This window comes from Corvus kubaryi, unplaced genomic scaffold, assembly GCF_017639235.1.
Source record: "Corvus kubaryi isolate FWS band 111438036 unplaced genomic scaffold, C.kubaryi_AGA036_p1.0 66, whole genome shotgun sequence".
Lineage (NCBI taxonomy): Eukaryota > Metazoa > Chordata > Aves > Passeriformes > Corvidae > Corvus > Corvus kubaryi.
The window spans coordinates 4,150,327-4,171,761 of NW_024582054.1; the positions used below are offsets into that span (position 1 = coordinate 4,150,327).

Consider the following 21,435-nt stretch of genomic DNA (forward strand, 5'->3'; position numbering starts at 1 on the left):
AGAATGGAAGAAAAGAGAGTATTTCTCTTAGCAGGCATATTGCTAATAATGCAAAATCCACCCCTCCAACCCAACATAGGAAAAAGAAATCCGTGTATTTTATTTTCTACAATAAATGTCCCTGGTCAGATTAAGTTGTCAAACTTCATTTAGAAGTCTATTTTACATTATCTAGAGGAAAATTAGTAAATTATGAAAGGAATAGTTTTAACTGTGCAGTTGTGTTCTGAATGTGAAAACAGCTGTAAGTTTTTCAACAAATGCATATTGCTAAGTTGTCTGTAAACATAATCTAGGGTACATCAGACATTAAAAATACAATATTCACTGAAATATAAGTGGTTTGGAAGGGCACTAAAGCCATCTAAATTTAAATTTATGCAGGGCATTTGGTTAAAAATTTTTTGCCCAATATACCAGTTTCTTTTTTGAACTTCTGTAACTCATTCCAATTTTATTCAAACTGATATAAATGCATGTCTTATAATGCCTCTAGAACACTGTGTGTGTAACACTGGATTTGCATTAACTTCTCAAAGCTATTTTTTGCCACACACGAGATCATTTTATTTGTCCTTTTTTTTCAAGAGCTCAATATACCCTGCCCCAAACCCCCAAGCTCCTAATTACTATTTCCAACACAACAGGATTTGTCTGCAGCCAAGGTTTAGAATGAGGAATCTTATCTGCCTGCCACACTTACGAGGCACTGCGGAGGCAAAGCGATCCACTTCATTATTCATCAGTCTCTGCCGCAGCTCATTCTGGCCGCAGTTCTGGGGGCCAATCAGAACTATGGGACGTTTCCTATTTGCTGGCTGATGGTACAGTGACATTTCCTCGTAGGTCAAAATTTCCTCATTGTCATAATCTTGAGAGAGAACAATAAAACAGTCACAACAAACTCTACTGCCAGTTCCATGTATTGCCTGTCATGCAGTATCAGGTTTCAGGCAGTTCCTGACTCTGCCACTCTGCCCAGCATCTGAGTCACCAAAGCAACAGAAGCCCAAAGATCATCACGTGCCCAGTAAGATGAGAATTTTTTTCCCTTTTCTTGGGAAAAAAAAATATTTCCACTTACCAGTCATCATATAACTAGTAGCATAAACACAAGAAACAACTTCTTTGCCGAAAAGTAAGTTTCTAATACAAGAGTAACACTTCATACCAAACGGCAGCAACCATCATCCCAATCCCAAAGTACTTTTGTGAAAACGTAGTATAAATAGCCTTAAAATGAAGAAAATTTCCATTTATGAAATTTAACTATGCAGAGTGAGATGATATTAAAAAGCCATAATAAACTGGTTCATCATTGTAAAATTATGAGTGCTTCTATGCCTAAATACTATCTGTTTTTTTCCCTTATCATCTGGTCTTTAATAAAGACACCAAGTGACCCTACAAATCCTTTCACTTCTTCTACATCTTTCACTAAATGCTACAACACAACATAGTACTGCTCTCACACAGAACTTTTACTGCTAGTATTTCTAACACTGTATCCTGAATTTCAGCATTCTTTTCACAAGGCTATTTGCAGATTATTTTATAGTTGTTTATAATTATACAAATTGTGCAAAAGTTATTCCTTACCATCATTTTTATTTGCATTGTATAAAACCTTTTTCCGTTTCTTTTTGTTTTTCTTCGCGCACCAGAGTTTTCCTAACCAAAATAAAAATTATGACAATCAAACACCCATACAACAAAAATCTTCCTGTTCCACCCTCTTGTTGGATCTTTAAAGTGGAGAATTTATTCTGCAGTTTTCAAAAGGTATAATATCCTTTTGTTGATTACAATGCTTTGGTGTGTTAAGCACATGTCAAGGACTTCAACCAAGCCGTGGCAGATAAAATTCTTTGCGAAAAAGGGGGCTTTCCAAATTCTCTACATCACCCTAATTACATCACACAGTTGTGAAAAACCCATGTACTTTGCACAACAAAGTGTTAAATTTAGGCTTGTATTTACATGAAGAATTTCAAAGAATCATCCCACTTGTATTACAAAAAAAAAAAAACCACACCACATGAATTTTCTAAAACTCCACCATGACAAGGTTCCATATAACACTAATTAACACCGCTATAAGAGATTTTTTTTTACTTGGAAAGCAAGCATATATCCCACCTGATTTTTCAGGCTCCTTGTCTTCTTCTATGGTTTGCTTCATTGCTTCTCTTTGTTGCTGAAAACTTTTTCCTTGATGCATTAAAAAAAGCACAAGAGTCATTAACATTTAGAAACCATTTCCATGCTTTTTTGTAATGACTTACTCATTTGACTTTTTCCTAAGCTTTTACATCTCTGAAGGTTCTAATAGAATATAACATACGAAAGAAAATTTAAAAGAGAAATTAAAAATTTAAAAGAGAAACTAAAACTGCTGCAAAACTGGTTTATTACTTCAAAAAATATATTAATCAAGAGAGACTTGCAGACCATTATTATACTAGACAGTTTTGCCTGGAAAAGTGAAACTACAGGGAAGACTACATTTCCCCACTCTGATGATGTGGTTTTCTAATTACTTTTGTATGTCAAATGTGTTCTATTTATATTAAATCTTTTGCACTTCAGCTTAAAATAGATTAGCCTATATTTAAATTAGTGTTTCTCTCAACTTACTCAAGCATCACAAAGTTACAGTGTGATATTCTGTGGAATTTGAAGTCTTTTGTTCACTGTGTTTAACAGAACAGCAGATCTTTAATGAAGTAGGCTGCAATACATATTGCAATGCAAAAATTATCAACAGTCTTCAGTGTATGAAAACTCTTTTACCCAAAGGCCCCCAACAGTGAGAAAAGAAGTCTGACTGTCACAAGTAACTGAAGCCCTTTGCTAAGTGAAAACATGCTGAAAAGTGACCACGAAAAAGGCACTGTATCAAGTAGTTTATTTGGAAACGGTAAGAAACCTCAGAGCCGTGCCCATCACCAGAGAACAAGCAGGCTGCAGTCCCACATCTCTGCTGCAGCCGGCAGAGGGAACTCTGAATCCGCAGAGTCCCCATGGTGCAGGAATAAAGGAAGAGGAGAGTAGCTCCTGAAAGTTGCAGTGAAAGCAGTAGCTTTACTCTGCATTTACTCTGCATTGTAACTCCATACACTGCAATGCCCAACAGTAGGCTCTGTTGCAAATGGTTCAAAGACACAGATCTATTTAAGGCAATGGATATTTAAGGGTGCACAAGTCTTTGAAAACCTGAGTATTGCTCCTGTGGCTATGATAACTAACTTGACTGACTGTCAAGCTTTTTCTAGAGCTTTACTTACCAGGGATAAGGCCTGCCAATGGCTGATTATCTTCATCTCCATCTCTGTAAGCCTGCCACCAGTTTGGATCTTCCTGACTAATCACATGGAGTATGTCTCCCTTTTGAAAAGACAGGCCTAACTCTCGGCAGGGGACATAAGGGTCATCAGAGGGATCGTAGTCAAAATGCGCTTTCACATGTATCTGTAGGAGATCAAATGTAAAACCAGAAGAAAAACTTTGAAGTGACTTTTGAAGAATTAAACCTTGTCTTCCTGTGATTGCATTGGAGCAAGGATATATAAAAACTCTAAGCTTCTATAAAATGGAAACTTTATCTAGGCTTGAATTTAACATGCAATCCCCTCCCCCAGCTACTGATTTAAGTTGTCTGCATTCAAAAATTATCAGAGGTATTCTGATTGGCTAAAGTACCTAATAAACACACAAACTGAAACCCATTTGCTGGGCTTTAAGTGACATTTGACTTGTAAAGTATTTTGTCACCAATCATTAATGTCTGGGTATTCTTTCTTCAAACTGTTAAAGCTACCTTTTCCTCCCAAAGCATATTTGCAAGTGTCCACAATCCAAGTTTTTTTAATACATACACACACACACACATATATATATACACGCACATACACACACACAAAATACAGAAATTCAGAATAAGAAGCTCAGAACCACAGGAAGTTCTACTTTTACAATGTTTTTCAGAAACTGAGTTAAAATCGTACTAAGAGTTTCAGTTTAAGATCATTAATAACTTTCAACAGTTAATTCAGGTGTTAGTCTGGTACCAATTAAAATAAATTTAAATGGCTAAGTTTTGGGTTTGTTCCACAACAAAGGACCTGCAGGAGAACTTTTTAAACACTACTGGTAAAACAAGGTATGTATCACCAAGCACGAGAACACCTGTAGAGCTACTTACAACTGTCTCCTTTGCAGGAGGTGGCTTGCTCTGCTGACTGGGAATCAATACGAAGGTCAGGGTACCATGCATGTCAGCCTGAGAGGAAAAATAGACTCTTCATATACACTATCAAAATAAGGCTTAAGGTTAAGAATTTTAATAAATATTTTAGAAAATGCTTTGAAAATTCCCATTAAAAGTTGTTCCTAACAGTGCATCATCTACCCCTTAGCTAGTTTAAAATAGTACAGATACAGATTCAGTCAGACTAGAAGCTAAATGTTGATACTCAGATTTTAAAAGCCTATCTTTTCTGAATATAAACTATTTCTACTTGAAATGGAGCAGCTGCCATTCTGTCAAGCAGAGACTTAGGAGAAATGGATAATAATATTCTCTTATTCTGTTCATAAATACCAACAAGTGGGTCTACGCTGGGATGAAAAAATATATTAAAAAATGTAATTTTTCTAGAATCATTTAAATGGAACAGTGTTTTCAAAGCCAAACATTTCTACTACGATTTTATGCTGTTAACATTAGTAAAGAATACAAAATACTATTTAAAAATTTAGCTAACATACTCAAATCTTGCATATGTAAAGTGTTCAATACCAATACTGTAGTCACCCTTGCCAAGAAAGTAGAATATAATAAATGTCTTGTTTTGTTTACATACTTTCACATGCAGAATGTGTTTGCACACATAAAAAATATCTCAATAAAGTGCAAGTGACAACCTGTGACAAGGTTTACAGGTGTTTCACTTCCTATACACCATTCTACGAAGCATAGCACAACAATTTATCCTGTATAAAACAAGAAAATGCATGTATCTCAAAAAATACAGAACTACGGCTTAAATAAAGTAAATGTAACTTGAACATAACAAGATGAGGCTGCAAGAGAGGAAAATCCATGATTTTCAGTCAGCATGCATAGTTCCAAGAGGAATGTCTGTAATCTCACAGTGATCATGTGAACAGTCTAGTCTAAAAGTCACGTGTAGTTTATTATCACTAGAGTAGCAAGTAGTGAGGCCAAATTAAGGAAGAAAGACATTTCCTTCTCCTGTGCTTGTTTGAAGTGTTTTGGGGGGTCTGAAGCACTTTAGAACTTCATTTCCACATTACAAAATACAAATGACAACTTACTAAATAATAATAAGTAGTAAATAAGAAATAAATTATAAATAAATATTTCTTAATAAAGAATTAAAAGCATTATTTTAAATTAGTTGTATTAAAAATATATTTTAAAAATCCACAAGGTTGTGTTTATTTTGTTTTTAACCTTCAGCAAGTGATTTTCTCTTATGCTAATGTATTGTGGCTTTACATCTTTTGTTTTTTAACCCTATGTTGCAGGTGCTGCTCAGGAGCAGAATAAGCTCTCTGCAGAGAACTAAACTGCCAGACTTGAACTACCTGTTAATCACCTACAAAACACTTTTTTCGGAAGCATAGGACTTAGTTAAATATGGCTTTAAAAAAAATACAGATGGAAACGGAGACAATTACGAAACATGATGAATCTCAGATAGTTCTGATTCAAAAAACCCAAGGAAACTCAAGGCTTTTCAGAGAATTGTAAGCATCTTTCTAACCGGTCTAAAAACAGTAAAACAAAAACCCCTAAACCTCACACATTTCTGCCTCTACTTCCTTCAACTTGATCTCACTGTATGAGATAGATGAAAAATTTTATCAGCAAATTTCAGTAAAAAAGTCCAACTGAAGATGGAAATTTTCCTACAGCTAAACCTAAGTCATTGTCCTGATTCTGCTTCATCTCTAGAGCATAAATCTACTAAATAATTTAAAGATTTACTAAATACGTTTCTCATCCTTTTTTCCCCCTCCCAAATCCCTACTACATAAGTCCTAGTTGAAATTTACAATGTTTTTGCCAAAGTTATAAATTGACATCCAAAACAATGTCATTTTCATCTGTTTTCACTTTGACAGAATGGTCTTGCCTGCTGCAATTGGATCAAAGATTCAGAGTAGGGTTCCAGATGTCTTGGACACTGATCCAAAGCAGGTACCAGGGAAAAGCATGAAAGAAGTGCAATTGGGCAAGACAAAATACTGATTGTAACTGCCAGCTTCCAACATTCTGTCTCACAGGGCCTTTTTGAAAGTGAGTGCCTCTGCATTTACTAATTTCTGATGGTTTTCTTGCCTAGCTGCTTTTAAACTAAAGTATAATTTTGTCATGAATGGTGTAATAAACAAGAAAACATCTATGCAAGTAAACTGCTGGACAATAGGGCCTTTATCAGGAGGGAAGGAGTAACAAGTCTAGTCACGTAAAGGTCCCCTGTGATACAATTTGTGGTGGGTTAAGTCTGGGCAGTAACTTAGGCACTGACCAGCTCCTAATGCACTCTTCTCCCCCAGCAGGATGAGGCAGAGAATTGGAAGATCAAATGCAAGGAAAAAATTTCATGGGTCAAGGTAAAGACAGTCTAATAAGTAAAGTGGAAAAAAGCCCAACCCAACAAGTGATGTAAAGAAATCACTCACCACCCAGATTTTACTGCTCAGCCTGATGTTACTTGGCAAGACACACCACTGCGGTCAGTTTGGGTCAGCTGTCCCAGCTGTGTCCCCTCCCAGCCTCTTGCTCACCCCAGCCTATTTGCAGGCAGGGACAGAGTGAGAAACAGAGGCGGCCTTGACACTGGGCAAGTGCTGTTCAGCAACAGCTAAAACACTGGTGCATTATCAACACTATTCAGTCTAAACCCAGCCTAAAACACAGCACCATATAAGCTGCTATGAAGAAAACTACCTCCAAACCAGCCACACATCTATTAATTATGGACTGAACCAGAGACAAAGATGACAAATTATGGCTTTTCAGAGCTAAACAAAGTTTTTTCTTAGAAATCATCAGAAGTAAGTCTAAAGATAACAGCTTGATACTTCCACATTTGTAGCCTTCATTTTTGCAATAACTTCCATCATACTTGTCAGTATACTCCTATGCATCAGAAAGAAAACTTGAAATGCCCTCCACATATGAACACCAGCTACCAGAATGGAAATAGTTTTGAGACTAAATGTGAGTAAAATAGCAAGCAGAGTCAACAGGCTTCAGACTTATGAAATGAGTATTTATTGCAGAGCAAACAAGAAGTGTTCCAACTCACCAGCAAGTCAAAAACTTCATTAACATCTTTTCCACGGATCTCAATGCCATTGATCTCCAGAACTTCATCCCCTTCGTGTAACAGCCCACTCTTCTCTGCAGCACCTCCTTTGACTATTCGACTGATGATAACAGAATCCATTTCATTGCGAACAGTAGCACCCTGTGTAGTAGCAACACATTCTGAATTTATTACATACATGAAACTCAAAGCCATCTATTGTATATATTCCAAGCCAATGGAAAAACCATGCTGAAAGAGAATGCAAGTAACAGCCTGGATGCATACACACAATGCTCCAGTTCAAAAAACCCACTGTTTAACTCCTTCAACCTACATTAAAGAGTGAAGAATTTAATGGCTCCATACCATAAGATTATTTTTTTAGAAACACAGTCCTAAGGAAACTTTTATTTGAAAGATGCAAATAACAGATGATAACTGCTAAACAAACCCCAAAACCAGAAACCAGACAACTAAAAAAACCAACACCTCATTGACACAAGACTTATTTAAGCTCCCTTGCAGCAGTCTTGGGATAGTGACTCTTGCCAAGAAGATCTGTCAAAACCCAAGCTGACAGAAGTTGTACGGATTTTACGTGGTGGTATGGCTACTGCCCAATTCAAGTTTAACACAAGTTTACTGTGTATGACTGCTTCCCATTTTGGAGGGAGGGAGAGTGTTTACAAGTTAAACATTACCTTTGCATTTGAATTCCAAATGTTTCATAGCAATCTGGAAAGGACAAAAAGCCTTACTTCCTTTACATTTAACTGAGTAAGCACCAGTACTTACCAGCGGAATATCCCGAGCTTTCTCAATGCGAACTATTTTAACCGTCTCCCCTGCATACACACCAACATTCTCATAAATCTTTTCATCTGTCATAGGCTCTGGTTGCATTTCTTGTTCTGCAACCTTATCATGAGCCAGTAGAAGTGCCTAGTGTCAAACAAAATCAGCTCAGTTACAGAAAACATCACACTCGATACGCATACAAACCAGTAGATGATATTCTGCAATTTCAACAGTCTCTGCAGGTCATAGAACACTGCGAACTGACTCAAGCAATAAAAAAAATTATTTATCACAGCTACGTAGCACCTACTCTTTTTCAAAACTTTCAGACTGGAAAATAATAAAAAAGGAACTTTGAATACAACTGTAACTGTACTTCTATCTTATCTGTACTAAAAACCCAGACACTGGTTTACTATGTACGTATCTGCAGACTCAGAATAAGTTTTGCAGTGAAAACTACTTTTACATCACCACCCCAGAACAAAATTTCCTTCATGCACCCTATGGTAAGCAGGAAACAATTGCAAAGGTAAAAACCGGTAAGCAAAGCAGCTCATGTGTTGCCCTGTTCCCACTGACCTACTGCTACATTGTTTCTGTGCAAATTACCCTGTAATACATATAGACCATAGCAAAGGCTGAATACAACCACACACTACACTTCATTAAAAAGTTCCATTAGTTTCTGGAAATTGCAAATTCCTTATCCTAGGAAAATGAGGGTTGAGGAATAAAATTCATCCTTGCCCAGTCAGCCCAAGGCAAAAAATAAGTTACGCTGAAAACAGCATCAAGAAATAGATCCATTAGATTAGAAGTTTCATTTTACCTGCATGTGAGGGGCACTCAGCAAAGCATTAAGCTCCTGTCCATCCTTGTGGTGGCTGGGTTTCAAAACACTCTGTACCTAAAAAGAAATCAAGCAGTAAAACTCTTTATCTAGCCAGTGATTTATCAATCCTCCCTCTCCTACTCAAGCACAACCCCCTACTTGCAATTATTCATTTTACTGAAAGTAAAGTATATCCATGTAGTTGTTGCACTATTGCTGATTGATTAGTCAGGGGCACATTAGGAAAACACACGAGACCACAGGACTAACCCCACCACATCTTGCCTCAGTAATAATCTACCAAATTTAAGTTGGTATCCAATACCTTACACAGATTTGTCAATACCAGAGATTGGCAACGAGCTCAGATATCACAAAATGCATACAAAAAAACTTGAACTCTAGAAAGTTAGTGATTGCATGTCAGTGAAATCAGTCACAATGAAGTGTATTATGAGAATATGGTGGGCTTTTGAACTAGAGTAATTTCTTATTAATGTGACTAGCCTTCCTCTTCCTTAAAAGCAGATTATCATATTCTTATTATGGAAACTATTTCCACCAACATCGAGGCCAAAGATTCTGAGACAGATTTTGAAATGCATCCTAGAGCTCCTGTCTCCAAAACGCCCCTCCCTGAAAACCTGGTTTCTCTGGCTGGTTCCAAAATAATCCACACTAACACAAGCCTAGTTTTTACTCAAGCAGCTTCAGTTGCCAAAATAGGTTTTCCTTCTCGTATAGTTACCAAACAAGCCTTGCCATCATCTCTTGCAAATACTGGTATGCTCATACAGAGAGCCAAGAGCAGGGAAGTCCTCTCACATAAAGGTGAGGCTGAAGATACTTTCCAAAGCCATTATCCTCTGGCCTAATCTGACCAAAAGCACACAAGTCCAACAGCACAAATGAATCCAAAGACATCAAGAGCAGATTATACAAATCGTAGCAGCAGCTTTCAGAGAAATAGAAAACATTTTTTTCAAGAGCTTTTGACTCTTACAGATGAGGTAATATGACAGAGAATCAAGAGACCAAAAGTTTCAAAGAAAAAATAATTCACCTTTTTGTATGATCTAACAGTATCTGAAGATCTGAAAAGCCTCTATACTAGGAGCAATTTTCTACAGAAACACTAACAACTATCTTGGATGCTACCAGATAACAGCACTGAAAACTTCCAAGCCGAGATAATTTGAAATTCTAGGACAAGCCACAAAATGAGCTGTTTCCATGGAGCAAGATCCTCATGTTGCCAAACAAAGTGTCACATGGAACACATTCCTGCACTTTGCAATAAACCTGGCACAACCTCCAAAAGCCTTCCTTCTGACATCCCTAGAACATGCCTCATGGTGAGCAAATATAGTATAGCTTAAAATGGTCAAAGAAGCCAGATTTAAGTAATTTTTTTAACTGGTTTCTTCAAAATCATAGAGAACAGAAATAGTTCAGCTTCACAAAGTCCTGACTTCAGTCACTGAATTCAGTCTCTGAATTAGACAGAAAGCTATTACACCTGGCTTAAACTCAATTCTAGGATGTCACACAGCAAACAGAACACAGCAAAAGACGTATTTCACTGACAAGTTTTCCTCTATTTTCAAAGAAAAGATTCTTTTATACAAAAGACTTTCTCATAGAGGTTTATTTAAGTTCTAACTTTCAAGGGACCTCGAATTCCCTTCTTGAAGAAGCAATGAGAAGCCTTAAAGCCTTATTTATCAAATCTTTATGATCTTTTTACAGGAAAACCTACTCAGAAAGCAACTCGGAAGTCTTGCAAGGAACACAACCATCTGAATACAAAGTCAGAGGTTGGGGATTTGACAGTGGAAAAGAAAGCAATCTGGTTCAACCAGTTATTCTGTGTGCAGTAAACATCCTTTATTTAACTTGAATTTCTGCTTTGAATAATTTGATTATTCAAAATTTTAATATCCCCCCCCCCTTTAAGAAAAAAGATACATCTCTCATTTGTTCATTTAATGAAGCTCTAGGAAAGCTTCAGGCTGCCCTATACACCACTTATTACATCAGTAGTGCTACATGTTACAGTCCTTTGTAACTCATGGTAATGAATCCCACAGCTTTTTCAGACTAAGAAATTCGAAGAAGCCTGTCATTCCAGAAGTGACACACTACATATAGAATACGCAATCCACACTGAGAGCGTGGCAATAACTGTATTTTCTTAACTCTCCAGACTAGTTTTTATTGTTAATCATGCTAACTTTAGCTCAAGAACCCCCCCAGAAGCTATCAATTTGGTTTCATTCCACACACCACAATTTGTAGGCATGTATGATAGAGGCATGTGCCAGAGTGATATTAAACATTCAGAAATTAACTGCACCTACAGAATTCTGTTGTTGCTTACTGGCAGGTGAGCAGGACTGTCAGACTGAACATACATACACATTCTAGTGCACTTACACCAGAAGTTATGAACTTCCAGTGCATCCCCTCAACAGTACTGAACAGGTTTATTTGTCTGATTTTGCAGAAGCAAACAGTAGCAAGTCCAAAACATTTAGGAACATAATTATATAAATTGAGCCTATTAAATATATTTAATAGCAAGAACGTCTTTGAGGTATTTGGTATGTGCTGTTAGAGGCCAAGTTATAAATTGTCTTGAATGCTGCATCCAATATTCTTACAAGGTCAAGATTCAGACCACGTTGCCATAATCCTTGCCCTCATCTTGGTCAAGTTAAAATGGATTTAAAATCAATTTAATTACACTTGATGTTTACTGGCTATTTTGAGACTTGGAGTACACCCCATTACATGAAGATAAGCTTTCTCAAATTCCTTAAGCTCAAGTGCTTCGTTCCACCTTTTTAATTCAATTGAAGTTTCTTAAAAAGAAAAGAAAAATCTTCAGTTGTTAAGTGTCTGGTTATCAGAATTAATGGGAAAAGTTAACTGTACATGTACACAACCGATTTTAAGAATTTCCTAAAGAGGACTGGAAAATTTTAAAAAACGAAATAATATTAGTTATTACTTCTTTAAAAGGGAAACTGTTTCATGTTGCATTGTGAAGTTGTGTTGTAAAATGCCTTTTCCTGTTAGAGATGTTCTCTTCCACAGTATAAAGCCTCAAACAAAACACGCCTGTAGCTTTAAACTGGGGCACACACTCCAAATAGTTTCAGAGTTACACACTGTTGCTCATGACCTGTGCACTGAAATATGCACACCAGCACTACCTGCTATTTAAAATTAATGTTATGCATGTATCTGCTATTTTTCTTTCTTGTGATGTCTTCTGGCTTTTATCATCCAGATGCTATCAGTACCTTAAATCCAGGCTTTTGTAAGTGTCTTTTCAAAAACACCCTGAAGCAAGTAAATGAGCTGCTTTTTGGGGGAGTTTCCCATGCCTATGCTTAGAGGCAGAAAAAGCAAAAGACAACCAAAAATGAGAGTACAAGAAAAAACTTGGGCATGCAAGATAAACACGTTGTCAAGATTAAAAAATACCCCACACCAACAACAAACCCTAAAAACCAAAACAAAAACATGACCAACTTTTCTAATGCAGAATTAATTTCCTCCCATACTGCTACCATAACAAATACAGAAACCTTTCCAAAATGAATAAAAGATCTGAAAACCAAGCATAAGATCTTCTATTCAGGCAAGACAAGGAAGTAGAGAGTGATGTGAATGGAGGCCTCAAGGTATCCTCTCGAGATGCTTCTATCAGACACAGAAATATATGTCCTGAATTTCCAGCTCTATCATTTCAGGATGTTATTTAACATATTGCAAAATACAAGTCACTTAAATACACAAGAAGCTGAATCACTGAGAAACTAGATTACATCTGAAAATGGGAACAGACATTTGCAATATATTGAGTTTTCAGGAATTTCAAGGCTGGGGATGGGAGAGTCAAAATGAGTGCAGTGATATGTTTGTCTTTCATGTAATAGTCTCATGGATAATGATCAAATTGTGTTGGTTTAAAAATTCTGGATTAATGAAATCTTTTCTTTTTGTTTAACCTTCTTCATGGACTGGTAAGAGACAGAAAACTGGCTTTGCACCACCTTCTGATTTTAGGATTTACCAAATCACCTGAAAAAAAGAGAAGAACATGTTGGGAAGGTAAGGGGCAGCAAAAAATGGGGAGAAATGTGAAAGTGTGGAAATAGACCTAGAGTTTTCCTAGGCATATTTTCTTATTGGAAATTTCTATTATTTCTATTTCTATTAAGTAGCAAATAAAAGGTCATCATATTCATGAAGGGAAAGAAGCAGCTTTCTTAAGGGTTACATCTGTAATACCCTGTATTATAAAAAGAGGTTCAAAGATTCTGGCTTGTATCTGAATGAAATCCTAAACTAGGCCTATATGAAGTGGATGTTTGAGGGACTGGTTTACCAACAGAAGGTAAATGAAAAGGGTCCTTCAGACTCACAGACACGGAAGAAACCTAGCAAGGATTTGGAAGCAGGCTACAGACTGATGAATAAGCAAGCTAGAAGGAAGCCTACATGTACTGCAAACATATGATTACAGTGGGTGGATTAAAAGTTTTCACAGATTCACAAAATATTCTTAAGTACTTCCAACCTGCTTTTGGCACAGTCTTACCGACAAACCTAAACAGGAAAATCCTAAGCTGAAGTTTAATCAGCACCTGCACCTTTAGACAGTGTTTAAATGATGTCCCTCAAGAGTCAGTAATTTCTTCTGCAAAAGAACTTCACGCTTTCTACAATGCTGCTGGCTTACAAGGTTAAAGTCAGTAAAAGAAAGGAGAGTGGAAAAAGCTGTTGAAAAAAAAATGCTTCTGGGAGAAAGAAAACCAGATACTAAACAAAATGAACCAACCAACCCAAAAACCCCACAACACCCACCACCTGCTGCCATACTGGAATACTCCAACCCATATACCTGAGCCAGTTTGGTTTGCTGGGTGCCTTTACTCGGCCTCTGGATCTGGCTTTGCTGAACACTACAGTGCTAGGCTTGCACTGATGTTGGTATTCAAGCTACCTAAGTCAAAGCTAACAAACATAGATTGGTCTAAGATGTAGCCACACTTCACTACATACTCGTACCAGGCCAAGGAAAATTGGGACAAATGTTACTGAGAGACCCCTCAAAATATTTTAACAATTTCTGAAAAATGTATCAGATCTTATAAAAGAGCTGTCATCTGTCAGACAAAAAGAAGTTTAATCACAGCAGTAATTAAAACATTTAAATTAAGTATTAAGGGATCTGTTGCTCAGTTTAAAGCAAAATGCTTGTTTCCAGTATGTTTGTATTTTCAGAGATGCCTCCCAATCTAAGAACCCTGGTTCAACTCAGTGGAAAGTCACAAAAAGAGAGAACTGTAACTCAATTCCTGAATACTTGAAATAAAGAATACCAACGGAAACAGAGTTAGATTGTCACAACCACTCCCTTTTCCTATGTTTAAACACAGTACCTTCTCTGTTATGTATCTATCCATGCTGAAGAGGGAGTTCCTACCCCCAAAATATTTTTCTGGTTACTGTTTGCTATATCCGGTTTTTCCAGATTTCCAATCAGTGACTATTATAACCCTTTCATATTCAACATTCAGTCACTCCGACAAGCTTGACAAGTACGTATTTCAACAGTAGCTATGATTACAGGTTTCATGTATATCCCAGGGATGCATACTGTACATACCTCTTGTGCTAGTTCTTGTGCATTGGAGCTGAGAGGATATGGAGGGCTGGCTTTGTTCATATGCACTGTAACAGCATTGTGGATCTTAAATGCATTCTGAAAATCGCTATTTTGAACAAGCTGTAAAATGAGCGAGATATCCTCTTGACTCTGAGGGTCTACCAAAACGTGCTGGATATGCTTAAGAGAATTTAACAGTTCTTCAACTTCTAGGTAAGAAATAACAAAATACAAATAAGATATAAGTTAACAAGAATGGTAATTAAGTAATATTTAGAGTTATACAAAAATTTTTTGCTGTTCAGTTTTTAAACCAGCAGCGATATATGCAAGTTTATTAGTTATCCATTATTCCAACTTTTTTGTAGCAGAATGTAACTGAATAAAAAGAGTAGAAAAAAAAAAAAGAAAAAAAAAAGTCCCCAAGTCAGTAAGAGCAGTAAGGTTTTACTGCTGAGCTCATCTTGATGCACTGAATATTCACTGATACCTTGGTTCACCTTTCTGTGTGCATCTGCCAGATATGGTAGGTATCTGTGTATCTCAACCATATATTGCTTATTTATGGAATGAATGTTTGATAAGTAAATTACACTCAATTTATAAACATAAAATTATGCTCAGTCTTAGCACATTAAAATTAAAAGGATGAAAAAATATAATCTATAAACATCTATGAGTTTTGAAAGTTATCTACAGCAAAGAGAAGTCCACATCTTTTACCTACAAGAATATGAGTTCTGCTTGGGCAGTAAAATATTTTAACATATTTTAATAACCAGTTTCCATATGTTTGCAGAATACTATGTGTTACATTCCTGAGTTTCAAGAACTGATCTGATGCTTTACAGGTGCTTCTCAAAGACTTTTACATTATTTTAAACCAAACCAAATTTCTGCTAAATAGGCCACTTCTCAAAATTAAGTACTTGAGAAACCACCTAAAACAAGGAATATGAATCAAACACAGGTAAGAAATTCTGAAGCAGACAAAAATAAAAAAAAAAAGCATGTATTGAGCCTGAAAGAATGTATATGTTTTCACACACTGTATGAAAAAATCAGTTCAGCCACAAGAAGCTGGTCAGCAATCTTATATTTTAATAAATTCAAGTAAGCTAGAACTTTTGAACCCTGGTATTTAAAAAAAAACAACAACAATGAAACCCCCAAATTTTAAAACTGTCAGTTGATGGTCAATCTTCTTTACTGATACCAAATTCTCCCTTTGAGAATAATTTTTAAGTTTTAGCAACCTTCATTGATTCATTATGAGCTAATAATATTAGGAACACTATCAGGACATCAGCTAAGTTGCACTTTTTAAATGAAAAATCACAGTAGATACCAATCACTAAGACAGATACTTCTGTCAAGAAGTTTCCCGTAGGTATTTTTAACCACAAACTCATCAGTACACTGAACACAAGCCTAGACTCAAAATTTTTGAGCACAACATAAAAAAAAGGTTGATAAATGGGCACATGAAAACCATAAAGCCTAATAAAATAAGCACTTCAAACAAGTTTAATTGTTTTCAATTTGGACAAACCATACCTATTTACAAGCTGTCAAGTCTGAGTTTGCAAGTTAGTCTTCTGTATTATAAAAGAAAACAAACAAGCCAGGGCTACTACTCTTGTATTTTACTGTCTGCAGGACAATAAAAAAAAGTAATAAAAACCCCTCCAAAGCCATTTCACACATGCTAAAATCATCCTACCCACCAAAGGTCAAGGGCTTCTTCCTGTAACCACCAGAGAAACAAAGGGCAGTAGAACAAAAGCTGCACAGAAAGCTTGGATACTGGCTGTGCAGGATATTCCACTGGTGCTACAGCTCACAACACTAATTAAGGTAGCCAATGTCTCACTAGGAAACTGTATACAGAATATACTGCTTATCACACTGGGAGAAATGCCATTTGGAGAGAAGGCTAAAGAGCACTCCACAAGTGAGAATATTTGCTAAATAGGACATTGGCAGCTGGCAAAATTCTCATCTAATGGAGAATGTAGAGTAGTGAAGTATCTCTTCAACTCATTCTCACAAGTCTGAGGAAGTGCACTGTTTTCAAGCACAAAGAAAAAAAAAGTGAGTAAAACAGATGTTATTGCACAGCTCCTACTGACACCTGCCTGGTTAAAAAACATACCAACTCAAAGTTCTGCTATTTGTTACGGTTACTGGATTCAAAAAGCAGTGAGATGTTAGAGAAGAACCTCGCTTCTTTTATCTCTTGCTATGCATTATTTTAGTCCATTGTTTCTGAACTCTCTCTTACACATCTGAAAATTCAAATACATACACATATATACACACGCAATTCTAATACATGTTGCATGTAAGATATATAAATTCATACAGAAAGACAGACATCTTACTCTGTATCTATAAAAAGACATCCTGTTCCTAGATGTCTTTACATATTCTCTTTTCAGTCCTTTGCTAGTTCCTTCTGTGTTGCCCTTTCTTACAAACTACCACGGTACTCTCTTCCCTGTACAATTCCCTTCTACACTGAGGCTTCATCTGCTAGATGCCAGAGCTTTATACCAAGTGACTTCCCCCCACCATGAAACAGCAAACAAATACCCACCTCAACACAATTATAAAAGAGAAATAATATTTGAAAGGAGTGAAATGAAATATTCCTCAAAAGGTAACACTCCATTTCCTAGTCACTTGTTTAATAAAAAACCATACACACAAAACCACATACAAATCTGGCTTTATGCATGCCTAATTCTCTTTAGGTTCCTGCTTCTAAAGTCTAAGTCACAGATAACATTTCGGTGCAGGGTTTGGTTTTCTTTTTTTGTTGGTTTTGGTCGTTTTAAAGTAACAATAATTTTAAAAAGCATCAGGTAACAAAAGACTCCATCTCCAGATATATCCGATTAATAGGGTTGTCTTGAAGAAAAAAAAGTTCAGTAAGACCAACATCTGCATTTACTCACAGAAAAGTCAGGGTTCTTTTGCAGACCAAGTCCATTTTTTAATTGTAGATCAATTAGCAATCAAATACTGGGTTTTGTCAAGTCGTCTTTTACAAGAAGCGCTGCAGCCTTTTTCCATTAGACTATGAAATGGCTGGAATGTGACTGAGCGCTGTGAGATATACACATTAATCAAAAGACTGCCAGGGCAAAAGTATGCAACTGCAGGGGAGGACCTGCAGTCACAGCTTAACATGTTATATTAGAAAATGAAGAAAAGAAAATAGATGGTTTTTATCACCTTAAACAAAAAGTTAAGAAGAGCAAACTTAAGAAGATAGGCTTTATTTTATGTCAGCACCAATGTCTTGATTCCTAAACTTTTCTGCAGAGTAATCTATGTGCTGGTACTAGCACTTTAATGCTTCAAATATAACTTGAATCACATGGCTAGGAAAAGTAGTTTTGGATAAAACAGTATTTCAGAAAGTTTATTTATAACATATTTATAAATAAGTTTTGGCCAAGGCATAAAAGCAAAAAATAGGTGGCTTTAAAAAAAAAAAAAAAAAAAATCATCACTGTAGCCAGAAAGGGCTTACTTCAGAGAAAGGCTTACTTCCATGAAATGTCAGTTACTCATTTAACTAAATTAGCTGAATGAACTGTAGCAAACAGAAAAAGTCTGTTTTTTACAGAAGCATAGTGCTATGAAAAAGCCAGTAAATACTTACATGCACATGTAGCTACGTGCAGAGAATATTATTTCCATTATTTCCTTTTAAACAGCTGTCTAAATCATATACTGCTTTGTTAACAAACATGCCCTTTAAAAATCTTTTGGTTAAGTGTCCTGTTTTATTTTTATACATAAATTCCAATTTCTTTAGTCTGCTTTCTTTTATGATGATAAAAACATTAAAGACTTGGCAAGGATCTGCCAAATTAGACATTGGCACTTACAAAACACTTTCCAAATTAAAAATACAGACACACAGGTCAATATTCTTAAAAGATGTATCTTCAGGAGAAGCTCTATGGATTAACACACATACACACAATAGCAAAATTAAAATCAGCATTTTAAAAAATACCAAAGAAGGATAGTTGAACACGTCTGTAATTCACTAGCACCTGTTCAAGTTTATTTGGGGTTTTCCTAACTCACCTCAGAGGTTTGTGAATATGACTAATCACTCTAACCTGGACAGTCAAAGTGGAAAGAGGGAAAGAGCCAGATGCAGTGTTAAAAATGTTAGAAAGATAACCCAGAAACTGAAAAAAGGACATGCTCAAGAGTAGAAGAAAATTTTGTACGAGTTCAAGCTACTGCAGAAGCACTTCACTAAATTTAAATTTTAACTCGGTTTTTGACAACACTAGTGAGTGAATACAGATTCTTTAGGGACTATATAGGTTAAAAACCCACAGTATTTTATTTAGAACTATTTTTCCTATGTTTACAATAATTCAACATCATAGTTGAGTATAATCAAAACCTACTCTTAATCACAGAATCACATAGTGGGTAAGGTTGGAAGGGACCACAATGGGTCATCTGGCCCAACCTCCCTGCTCAAGCAGGGTCATCCTAAAGCACATGGCACAGGATTGTATCCAAACAGTTCTTGAGTACCTCCAGTGAGGGAGACTCCACAGCCTCCCTGGATAATCTATTCCAGTGCTCAATCACCTGCACAGTAAAGAAGTTTTTCCTCATGTTCAGGTGGAACTTCCTGTGCTTCAGTTTCTGCCCACTGCCTCTTGTCCTATTGCTTGGCACCACCAAGAAGAGCCCAGATCCATCCTTTGACACCCTGCCTTCAGATACTGATAGGCATTGATGAGATCCCCTCTCTGTCTCCTTGAGGCTGAACAGGCCCCGCTCCCACAGTCTTTCCTTCTAAGAGACGCTCTCTTGTTGCCCTTCACTGGACCTGCTCCAGGAGCTCCCTGTCTCTCTTGTCCTGAGGAGCCCAGAACTGGACACAGCACTCCAGGTCAGGTCTCACCAGGGCTGAGTTGAGGGGCAGGATCACCTCAACCGGCTGCCAATGCTCTCCCTAATGCAGCCTGGGATCCCATTAACCTTCTTGGCCACACAGGCACTGCTGGCTCATGGAATGCCGAACGATAAATCCTCTCTTCTTAAATCTGAAGTTTATTGATCCAAATGACAAAACCCAAACTTTGATTACAAAAGTGGACAAAGTCACTTAGCCATTTTACTTCAAGATGCACCTTATACCACATGTTATTTCCTAATTTACCTCTTTCTACACACACACCTCTACAATCTTCTTGTCCCCGATGTTTGGCATTTCTCTTCTTACACCTAGTATTCAAAGAATCCTAGCTTCCATTCAATACCAATTTCCCATCTTCTATTCTTGCTGAGCCAAAACTAGTTTCCTCTTCCAACTTTTCACAAATACTGTCTTCGACAATCCCTCAGCTTCTCCCACAGCTGGTACCCTTCTGAATTCCCCACTGAGAGATTTTTAAACCCACCTTTTTGTCATCACAGTAATTTCTTCACTGTTATTTCTCCTGTCCAAAGAGCTTCAGTCTACACTAGTTCCTAACTGGTTTTCAAGTATGTCAGACCGATGCATGTTACTCACTTCTCATCCCTACCAGTTTTCCATGGGTAGCTGCTTTGCCCATTGGTTTGCACCTATCCTCCCTCCAAGGTCTCACCACCTCTAGCATGAAATCTAGCCCCAGCTTTCTAATTTCAAGTCACTCTTTCCTCCCTTCTCTTGTTTCAATTTCCAATTCCTCCAGTAGTCAGTCTTCACGGCTTTTGGCCACTGTGGCTAGGCAAGCCCCAAGTGAAGTCACTTTTACTGTCTGACATCCATTTTTCTATCTTCTGCTTTGTGCTCCCTCTACAGAGGGAATTTTACAATCAAATACCTAATGCTTCATGAAGTTCAGTACAGAATCTCCTCCTTACAAAGGGATCTCTCAGCTGACAAGCCATGCACTAAAACAAGGTACACCTGCCTTGTTTGTAATTGACCCTGCTCTCCACAGGAGGCTAAACAGGATGACATCCTGATGACCCTTTCAATCTAAATTTTCCTAAAGAGGGATTTGTACAATAAGGATTACCAGAGGTTATGGAGCAGAGACATGTCCTTAGCAGAACTGCTGCTTGGGCACACAAATACTAGAGATGAAGTAAAAAAGAAGAAATTAGCAATTTCATAGCTATTTTTCACTCTGTATTCTCAACTACCAGCCAGTAGGAAAAAAAATATCAAGAAACTTTAGGGCAGCCCAGAAAAAAAGGCTGCCTTTTTAAAGCAATCTGGATCTCTGAACAGGTATGGATTTGGAAATCTGAACTAGACTCCCACAAATTCCCAGTGCGTCTTTTTCACTCCAGTGACACACCACATTTTATTTAAAATACTTATGTTTGAGGAAGAAAGGTTAGAAACGTTCTCCAAATAAGTGTAGTTAAAACAATGACAACTATGAAATGAAAAATTTCAGCATCTATTTCTTCAAAAATTATTAACATTACACTTTCGTCAATGTGTAAGCAGATTTTCATTATCAAAACCAATACTTTAAGAGATGTATTGGTGCGACATTTATATTAGGTGGCAATCGATAATGCAAGACAGAATGGGAAAAAAACACTAGCATGTTTCGCTTTAAAGAATTAACAACTCTTGCATTTTTATTTTAAATGACAATCTGTATTTATTCATTCCTCATTCTGGTCTACAGTTCATCAAACATCATAAAATTGGATATTACTTACACAGTTTTCCCCAGCCTTAAGAAGATAGAGACACTGACTGAATTATTATCCACAAA

At 36.8% G+C, this 21,435-nt stretch overlaps 1 protein-coding gene across 2 annotated transcripts in view; it reads right to left on the bottom strand.

The window, feature by feature from the left end:
- PALS1 (protein associated with LIN7 1, MAGUK family member) overlaps positions 1-21,435 on the bottom strand; it is a 56,114-nt gene that overhangs the window by 6,832 nt on the left and 27,847 nt on the right. For both annotated transcript variants that reach the window (XM_042048129.1, XM_042048130.1), the window contains exons 3-11: positions 14,663-14,871; positions 8,977-9,054; positions 8,142-8,288; positions 7,344-7,505; positions 4,205-4,282; positions 3,288-3,471; positions 2,140-2,211; positions 1,600-1,671; positions 704-871 (exon numbers count right to left, since the gene is read on the bottom strand). In XM_042048129.1, the coding sequence (XP_041904063.1) occupies positions 704-871; positions 1,600-1,671; positions 2,140-2,211; positions 3,288-3,471; positions 4,205-4,282; positions 7,344-7,505; positions 8,142-8,288; positions 8,977-9,054; positions 14,663-14,871 (1,170 nt within the window). The remainder of the gene's footprint in view (positions 1-703; positions 872-1,599; positions 1,672-2,139; positions 2,212-3,287; positions 3,472-4,204; positions 4,283-7,343; positions 7,506-8,141; positions 8,289-8,976; positions 9,055-14,662; positions 14,872-21,435) is intronic.